The following is a 10,351-nucleotide window of genomic DNA, read 5'->3' as shown; positions in this document are numbered from 1 at the left end:
AACATGGATTAGGCCAAATTACGACCTATTCACCACCTAAAGGTGATTAAAACTAGGGGAAACTTGCAGCATAGGTCTTTATCCAGCACCGCAGCATCGTACAGCCACATCCAGCTATCCCAGGATTAGCCAGAGCTCCTGAAAGGCACAATCGAGGCCAGTGATGGTGTACTACCAAACTGTGATAAAACGCTAGCAAAAGAAGACTCTTAGTGGTGAATTTTGCTAGAGTTAAGTTTTGTTGTCAAAATCCACCATCAGTTAAAGTTTAGCAGTCTTATTTTGGTGTCTACTTTTTCACACCAAGTGGCAATCCCAGCACATGAGCGATTCTGGTTAACTCGGGGATGGCAGGATGTAGCTGTACGCCGCTGTGGTGCTGGATAAAGACCTATACTGCAAGTTTCCCCTAGTTTTAACCACTTTTGGGCAGTGAATAGGTCATAATTTGACCTAATTCACCTTTACGTGTTTCTCTTTCCTAAGAAATTGCCCTGTTGGGAGGCAGTACAGATCTTTTAATGACTAATAATTCACCTACATATTTTATTCTATCACTGACATCTATTTTACTTACATATTAATAATAATAAGTCTTGGTATGAATTTAGCGAGGAATTCAACTTGCAACATCAAACAGTCTGGTACAAATACATGGTGATTTGGGTGCGGTCCATTGCACAATTTTTGGTTACCATGGTTTTGAAACTGCTCTATTCAAGTCAGTGACTAAGTATGCTTTAGACCAGGCCAAGAAATTTTGGCCTAATGCAAAATTCACCCCACTATTGACAGTTAAGCAGCTATAGCCACAATACTCCACAAACAATATGGGTATAAAATGATTAATAACATATTCGTTCAGTAGCCGATTTGTACTGGTGGTTATTGAGATACAGTGGAACCTGTCTATAATGGTCACCTTGGGACCAGATATATCTGGCCTTTATATACAGGTGGCTGTTATAGAGAAAACCTGTATAAGGTGGTCAGCAGCATTTTAGTGGCTATGGCCGTTATAAATGAGTGATTATTATTAAGAGGCTCGCTCCAACTGCAATGCAGTAATACTTTTAGTACAGAAAGGACAAGGTGAGCTTGTTATGAATGTTGGTTATAGCTATTGAATATGGTTAAGCAATGAAGCCTGATAGATTATATAGTATTCATTGAAAGGCAGGAAGTGTGATAATTGTGCATTAATTGAAACAGTGCTGTGGTGCCAGACAGTTGGCTTAACAAACCACCATAAAAGGTAGCGACCACTATATGAAGGAGAAAGTTATTTATACAGTGATTCATAGACGAATTCTTGGTTGGCCATTATACCCGTTAGACAGGTGACCGACAACAATGCATACATTTGTATGGGAAAATATTTGGGACCTCGTGTCCATGGCTGTTATGCAGAGGTGACCGCTTAATCCAGGTGACCGTAACACAGGTTCCACTGTAATAATATTTTGGAAAACAGTCAATATACGCACAATAGTACTTTTGTAACAAAACGCATTTAAAATCTATGGGTAAAAAATGCAAGCTCCAGAAAAAAAATTATCCAAGTTTTTATCGCCTCACTGGTGGGCGAATTAAGCCTCCAATGGATAAATCCTGGGCATCGTCGTGTTCACCTGTTCATAGGAAGTGCAAAAATCTTTGTTTCATATCCATACACGAAAGGATTTCAAAGTTACAGACGTTTGTTTATGTTGCAGTGACAAAAGAATTTACCGACAATCGTTTTTCAGTGAATTTGCCTTCCTTCTCAAACACAGAAGCATGCCTGGGGAAAAAACTATACCTTAGTGGATGCACAAATTCATGGCGAACACAATGAGCGAAGATTCAATTCCGCACGCCGTTGTATCAGTAAGTTATGATGGTTTATGTAAGCGCCTGTAGATTCTTTTCTCAATAGCTTCTGTACATATCAATTTATTTGCTCGTCCGGCTGTCTAGCGCTGCATTTCCAACGCCGTTTAACTTAGGAAGCTGAAACGTAGCTAGTCCATTCCTCTATCCCTGTAGAAAACAAAGAACAAATAAAATCCATTTTGAAAATTGCACGGATATTGACGGTTATTAAAATTCGGTCACATATATTGATGTAAATACCTCCTGAGTGGAGTATTGTCATACATATCTACATCATGTGATTGTGTACACACTGGTTGTTACTTAGATACTAGTGAGATGCTAATACAATATCACAGCTATTACACAACATAAGTTCAAACACAATGGCTCTCCGTGCTTTCAGATTGTATTGAAAACCTCTATAGAAAGTTTTTCACACAAAAATATTCTACACGTGCAAGCAAATCGTGATAGATCTCAGCAATCCTTAAAGCTACCGAGACAAAACTTCAGTATTGCACACAAGTCGGGTACTTGGGTACCCAAACCATGGCCTGGTTGCCATCAGTAGCGAGCCGAAAAGACCCTTACTCACCTGAACAGAGACAAGTACTGACGGCGGGTAGACTGTTCAAGTCAGTTTAGGTGACTACGGTATTCAAGTGATAGTTTGGACCATTACGCAATGTTCAAACGGACAGAAAATTAACAGTATTACATGTTAAACAGCACTTCGACACGTTTTAGCAGAGACAATACTCCCGTGCCTCTCCATAGATTATACCCGATTGTAGTATTTATCTGATTTGACAAAGATATGATGGGTGGCATCAAAAGGGATATGCCTGTGAAGGGTGTTTCCCTAAGTTTTAGCCACAATAAGAACTACTAGTGATACAAACAGTTCACAGTCCTAACTCACCTTACGGGTGACTACACAGCCTAATCACTCATCTAAATATCTACAAGCGAGTGGTGACATTTTAAATTTAATTTTTAATTCTAATTAACGACTAGTCTACGCATGCCCGTGTTTGTGGTATAGGGTGTGGCATCACAGAGAAGGGCGTGGCAGTGTTACGCGATCTCTTCACAATAGCGCATTGATCGTTAAGTATACCGGATAGTTGAATCAGTAATGGCAATCAGTTTTAGTGTTGTCCCAGGTGGGAAATCCAGTAAGTGTGCGAGCCAGAGAAGTACAATATAACTAAATCAAATGTATTTTTATTACAAACATTTTAATTCATCTGGTAAATGTATCAGTGTCTTTCTTGTCACTTGTTCCCCCAGGGGATGATAGACCAGAGCTGGGTGATCTCTTCATCAATGTCATCCCACAATATGCAACTCGTTGGGAAGGTCTTGGAGCAATCCTTGGGTTAAAAGATTATGAAATTGCTGTTATTTCAAAAGACAACACTAACCGATCAGTTGAAGGTTGTACAGCAATGTTGATGAAGTGGCTCCAGAGTGTTGACCAACCAACTTGGGGTAAACTGGATGATGCCATCAACCTCCTTAGACCATCACTAACTGGTGCAGTGTCTGATCCTCATGTCAAAGGTAGACAGTACTAGAGTTAACACAATTGTAGTGTGTATTGTATAGGTACAGTGGTCTCCCAGTTGTCTCGTCATGTGAAGGGAGTCTACAAGCAGACAAGATTTGATGTAGGGAAGGACACTTGGCCTCCTGAACAACCTAAAGATTTCACTCCAGTAGTGTTAGTACATTATGAAGAACAACGTACCATGAAAGATGTCAACGTCATCACCGAAGCAGTCCACACTGGTCACATCAGTGATGTCATCTCTGCTGCTAGTAGTCAACCAGTAACCAAACGTCGTCGGTTAGACAGTCATCAACCATTGAGAGAGGCTCTTCAAACTAGCAATGTGACAAGAAATGTTGCTGACATACTGAAGCCTTTTGATCAGTGTGATGATCCACAAACAATCCTAATAGAAGGTGCTCCAGGTATTGGGAAATCAATACTGATGAAACACATTTCTTACTGTTGGGCTGAGGGAGAAGTGATGAAGAAGATTCAACTGGTGTTGTTGGTCTGTCTCAGGGATCCCGGTGTTCAGAAGATGTCTTCACTCCAAGATCTCCTTCAGTCTTTTTGTGAACGTCATGTTGATGCCAGTTACTTATCTACTGTTTGCGCCAAAGTTGTTTTCCAAGACAAAGGGAGATCTACTGCAGTCCTTCTTGATGGCTATGATGAATTCCCTGAAGGTCTAAGAGAGAACAGTTTAATAGCTGACATCATAAATCGTAAAGTGTTACCTGAGTGTGGGTTGATAGTATCATCTCGTCCTCATGCTTCACAACACCTCCATAACAAGGCCACTCTCAGAGTTGACATTCTGGGTTTTACTGAAACAGAACGACAACACTTCATTCAACAATCACTGAAGACACAACCTCACAAAATACCACAACTCACTGACTATCTCCATCAACACACCACCATCAATAGCCTTTGCTTCACGCCTTTCCATCTTCTTGTTCTACTGTTCCTCTTTAAGAAGGGATATCTCCTACCAAACAATTCTACTGAACTGTACAAGTTATTCATTAGCCTTACCATCTGCCGACACCTTGCCAAATATGGTAACACTGTCACGCAGCCTATCACAGATCTCAACAATCTTCCAGATCCCTGTGACAAGATAATACAACAATTATCAAAGCTTTCTCTACAAGCATTAAATAACAATCAACTAATAATCACCTTGGAGCAAATCAAGTCTGTCTGTCCACAGCTGGAGGCCATACCAGGAGCCATCAATGGCTTTGGTCTCTTACAAGTCGTAGAACACATAGACATCTTCAATGCAACGAAAACGTTCAATTTTATCCACTTTTCAGTACAAGAATACCTCGCGGCTCACTATGTCGCCAACCTCCCACTCGACGAAGAGCGGTCCATCCTCGAAGAGTATTTCTGGAGCGATATCCATTACAACATGTTCAACCACTACGTTACACTTACAAAAGGACAACGTCCATCATTCAAGCTGTTCCTTCGTAGTGGAAACGAGGCGATCACCATCGACGATAAATTCCTCGAAGATGAGCTACAGCGTCTTCGCTTCTACAGAATCTTCTACGAGGCTGGCGATATTTCAACTTGTAAAACTATCGAGGAAAAGTTTACTGATAAAGAAATCTACCTACCAGGCACTCTATCACCTAATAACTTAGAAGATCTAACAACATTACTAACCTGCTCGTCCTGTAGAAACTGGAAGATAATTAATTTGGACAGCTGCCATATTCAAGATTACGGACTCCGATTACTACACCGTAGTCTACACCATTCCAACATCACAATAGATGACCTCACGTTGGAGAACAATGACCTTTCTTCATCCTCAGACATCTCCCTCAGTGATATCATCATCACCTGTAAGGTGAAAGTGTTGAATATTAGCTATAACAAAGCTGTTGGGGAAACACCACACTTCTTCACCACCATACTAACACATCCTTCATGTGTGATAGAGAGACTGGACATATACTATAACAACTACTCCACCACAAGACCAGTCATGGAGTTGTTCTCTTCACTGAGGGAGAACAAGACAGTGAAGGAGCTGTGGATTATGGGTAACAACATTTCTGATGATGAGTGTGGTGTGATCTGTGATGTGCTGTGTGTGAACCATACCCTGAGGGTGCTGGATATGAGTGATAACCCAATTACTGGACAAGCCTCACAACTGATCCTGGATGCCCTCAAGAACAATAATACATTAGAATACCTACGACTACCCTCCTACTACCCTGAGGACATCATGAAGGAGATTACATCACAACAAGTTGTTAATGAGAAGAGAAGAAGACGAGGATGTGACGTAAAGCTGAGAATTAGTTTTTTGCGATTGTAGAACATTTCTTGTGTTATTACTAAATTGTATTTACCCGCCATTATTGTTATTATTTGATTAAATTAGTTGATTAGATGTTTTGTGGTTAACGAGACATGTTCACTACACCCTCAGGGTACTTCCATCATTATTAATGATTAGCTGGTTGGTAATGAAACTATCAACTTGACGTTGGGCTAGTTGTATTTTAGTGATCAAGATGATGAACTGTGATCAAGTTGATAATCAACAAGATCAATACGATGATCAACGAGATCAAGATGACAATTGATCTAATATAATACGAGTCAATAGTTAGTTTGATTAGTCTAAAGTACTACTAACTAGTTGGGTATTATTTAAACTAAGTAGTTGTCATGGTAACACTCAACAGGTGTAATCCTCTGAAGACAACACTACCAAATACTGCTCAGCTGGTTATTGTGGAGTTGTAATTTTTTGCGAAATAGCTAAAATAGCCTCCATCATAATTATGTGTCTGAAATACGATACACAAATGATTTGTCCGTATTTCTTTGGATACTACAGTAATGTTACCAAAGTTTGAAACGCAGAATGTTTAGCCAAAACCAGGAATTTTAGTCAGTGACAATATTTTTGAGAATTCGCAAAAATTTGGACTAAAATTGAATCATTGCACTACTCATCCTAAATCATTGTTCATTATACGAGTATTAGTTCTATTGTCCTATGGCAACTCTCAAACACCTCCTTTAAAAAAACGAAAAAACTCTTAAACACATTACGAATTAATGTAAAATATTAAGCTAGCCACAACTTTCAACTATTTGACCTATGGTAACTCTTAACTTCTGGCTATCCTTTTTAAAAAACTCTTAAGCACATTAAGAATAATTTTTTTATAAAATTTAAGCCAGCTACAACTTTCAGCTTCTTCGCCCTCTTGTTACACTACAATAAGATATTATTAACTGTGTTACCACTGAGACACAATTCCAAACTTAAACAAGTAATTGTTTCATTACCAACTGACTATCACCCTTCACCCTCAAAGTGTAATACTAAACAATTAGCTACTCACCTTAATGTGTTCAAACAAACAACAATTATACTATCACTACTAATAACTAATAGACCTAATAGTAATAATGAACAATAACTCCAACTAGTATTATGTAGTAAAACTCCACTAACTTGTACAATACTACCTAACTATACACTTTAGAAGTTTCTAGAACAAATTTTCAACTTTTTATCCTCTTAAACACTTGCTATTTTTTTTTTTTTTTTTTTTTTTTTTTTTTTTTTTTTGCTTTTTAATGCAGGCAAGGCCTGCATTAATGGTCTGTGGGCAACTGGTGTCCACAGCCAGAAAAAGTATACGTACAACTTACAATTACAATTGAATGTATAAAATTACAATCAAATTAAGTTAGCTGGCTAAGGTTATTACATACATTTACATTTGGTATATAGTTGAACTATCCTATAATTTTAAAACTTACATGTGTATTTAATAATAAACTTACTTATATAGCTAAGTACTTATTTTAAGAGAGAGCAAGAAGAAGAAAAAAAAAAAAAAGATTAATTACTGCTGAAGTTTGGTGGGCGAGGAGACTTGGAGCAGGTACTACAAGGGCAAACAAAGTGCATACTGTGGGGATTGTCAGAGTTAAAATTGTTTATAAAATGCTGCCAGAAGATCTTGAGTAACTGTGATTTAATGGTGGGAAAAGGTTGATTTAAGTCAAGTACTGGTAGACTGTTGTAGGTTCTTGGTAATCTGTTAAAGTAAAAGTTACTTTGTTTGTTGGTTGATGTAAAATTGTGTTGAAGCTTGTTACTGGTGGAGGATCTGGTAGGATTGCGGCAAAAGTTGACATAGTTACTGATATTGAAATGATTAGATGGATGCTGGATTGATTTTACGAAGAAGAGTATGTCATAAAGATCATAGGTGTACATCAGTGGTAGTATGTTAAGTTTGATAAGACGTGTTTTGTAATCGGTTACATAGTCATTAAGAATAAATTTGGTTGCCCGGCGTTGGATTCTTTCTAAAGCAGAGATGTCGCAAATAAGGTAGGGGTGCCATAAAGGAGAACAGTAAAGTAATTGTGATCGAACTAATGCTAAATATAAAGTTTTCTTGGTTGGAATGTCAACTGAGTGGCTGAAGGTACGTCTCAGTAGTCCAAGGGTTCTATAGGCTTTAGCTGATATATGGTTATAATGATTTTTCCAAGATAAATCAGTTGATAAAATGACACCGAGGTCACGGTGAGTACTACTAGTTTTGATTATAGTGTCATCTATGAAGTAGGATGTAGGGAATTTTGTATTAAATGATAGATGTATAAACTTGCTGGTATTAAAAAATTGGTTCCAATCTCTAGACCAGTTTGCCATTGAATCAAGGTCTTGTTGAAGTTGTATGGAGTCTAGATGTTCAAGAATTTGTTTATAGCATTTTGTGTCGTCTGCAAAGGAGAGAGCATTAGAGGAACGGACAGATAAAAATAAGTCATTGATGTAGATAAGAAATAAAAGTGGTCCTAGAATACTCCCTTGAGGCACACCTGATAGGACTGGTAAGAAAGTGGAATATGTACCATTAAGGCGAACGCATTGCTGTCTGTTGTTGAGGTAAGATCTAAACCACCACCAAAGATTACCAGTGATACCGATTTTCCAGAGTATGTCACTAGACTAAACTAAACACTCAACTTTTACCAACGTAGTAACGAAAATGAAATCCAGCTGGTTTGTGTTGCTAAGCCCGCTCAAATAAAACTAGTATGACCGGTTAGACTAGTTTAAGCAAATTACGTCACGAACATATACGGCTATGCGCACACGCGTACGCGTGCGCTGGTCCAATAATGAAGTATTTAGTCACACATTTTAAAACACTCTAATAGAACGTTCACCAATCTGTCGGTACATTAGTTAGGAGAACGGCAGATTGCTTGGTAACTATGTCTATAGTAGGAAACTAGGAGATCACGTGATACTGTGAGAAAGATTGTCTTCATGGTCCTGAAAGATAACCCATGCAGGTAGTATGTGTTCATCAGCGAAAAACACATTGAACTGTGGTCTATACAGACGTGTTTTAGAGGTCTAAACTGCAATATGTGGTGAAAGGCAATTAAGAGTAACTCCTTCAAATGTATTTTTAACTATATAGCGGCTATAAATTATGTGCTAACTGACAGTATAAAGCTAGTAGAAGCTGTACAGGTGTAACTACGTCATATAGACCATCAGAAGATATAAACAGTGAAGGGAAGGACAGTAAGGGGAAGGGATGATCTCTTCTAAGTGTCAATGAGAAATGGTCAAACTATCACACAAGAATTCACACTGTATAAACTAAAGAAATTGTAACTATATATAGTCCAGTCATAGAATATGTCATGTTTGTAAGTAATGTAATTCTTGTTGGGCTGCTAATACAACTTAACTGCAGTGGTTTACCAACGCATAAAGTTGAAGCAACTAAAATCGAAATATACTCTAATAGAACAGTCAACTACTATATGATTAATCTATATAAGCAGGTTCCTCTTCTCTGCTATCTCACTATTGTGCCAAACATCATTTCATACCATGTCAAATTATAACACATTTACTCTAGACCTGGCAGGTTGAAAAATCTGAAATGGAGTGGGAAACAATATAATATTCCCTCAATTCCCTTTACTTTGTTGCTATAGCTACTAAATGACTGCTGGTACTATAATTCATAAGTAGCTATATACACTCATCTTGGTACTCTTTCAAAGAGATCATGTGATTCATATTTTCTACTAGTTTTGGAAAAACATAGCTAAATATTTTTGTGAAGGCCTTACTTCCATTTGAAATCCTATAAGTGTGGCAATATGGTGCTAGACCCCTAGCTAATACACTAAGATTGAGATACTCTAATAGAGCAGTCAAATAATCAAATATAACATTCAGTTGTACTTTCAATTTAGTCAAATTGTTACCAAATTCAATCTTAGAAGGCTAAACTGGTTTTCAAAAGTCTGCTGTGGAGGGCTTGCTCCCAGACCCCCTAGAAACAGATCATGTTTCACATGTTGAGTGTGTATACAAGCTATTAGCAGAGCGGCATAGCACCAAAAAATGGGCATTTTGTCCACTTTGTGTTACAATTATGAAACTTTCCACACAAATTGTACTCCTTGCGACATATGTTTTTTGATATAGAGCCATCACAGATTTGACCTTTGGTGACCTTTAGAGCCATGTTTTAACTGAAAATTAATCATTTTTGTCTTTATCTCCCTGAAGCATTATTTTACACTGATAAAACATGGTGAGATGTTGATCTAAGAACTATATTGATTTTTGTTTGAAGTTTGTATCTCATTCCACTACAAAGTTATGATCATTTTTGTAAGTCATGAAATTCTTTGCCCTTGGGGTATAAATTACTAATGGGCAAGTAATTCATAGAATTTTATGGCTAATATAAATGATCATAACTTTGGAATGCAATCACATATTTACTTCAAATAAAAGCCGAGTAGTTCGTTTTAACAATATCTTTAATTTGAAACTGTGCAAAATGATGTCTCAGGGAGATAAAGACAAAAACAATGTATTTTCAATACAAA

At 37.7% G+C, this 10,351-nt stretch overlaps 1 protein-coding gene across 1 annotated transcript; it reads left to right on the top strand.

Moving 5' to 3' along the window:
• The first annotated feature begins 2,873 nt into the window (after positions 1-2,873).
• LOC136247698 (protein NLRC3-like) lies at positions 2,874-5,792 on the top strand. The gene is made up of 3 exons (XM_066039527.1): positions 2,874-3,035; positions 3,151-3,423; positions 3,469-5,792. The coding sequence occupies exons 1-3, from the start codon at positions 2,996-2,998 to the stop codon at positions 5,757-5,759; spliced, it is 2,604 nt and encodes an 867-aa protein (XP_065895599.1). The 5' UTR covers positions 2,874-2,995; the 3' UTR covers positions 5,760-5,792.
• The last annotated feature ends 4,559 nt before the right edge of the window (positions 5,793-10,351 follow it).

The sequence above is a fragment of the Dysidea avara genome, chromosome 2, assembly GCF_963678975.1.
Source record: "Dysidea avara chromosome 2, odDysAvar1.4, whole genome shotgun sequence".
Taxonomy (NCBI): Eukaryota; Metazoa; Porifera; class Demospongiae; order Dictyoceratida; family Dysideidae; genus Dysidea; species Dysidea avara.
This window is presented reverse-complemented; position numbering and strand designations above follow the sequence as displayed.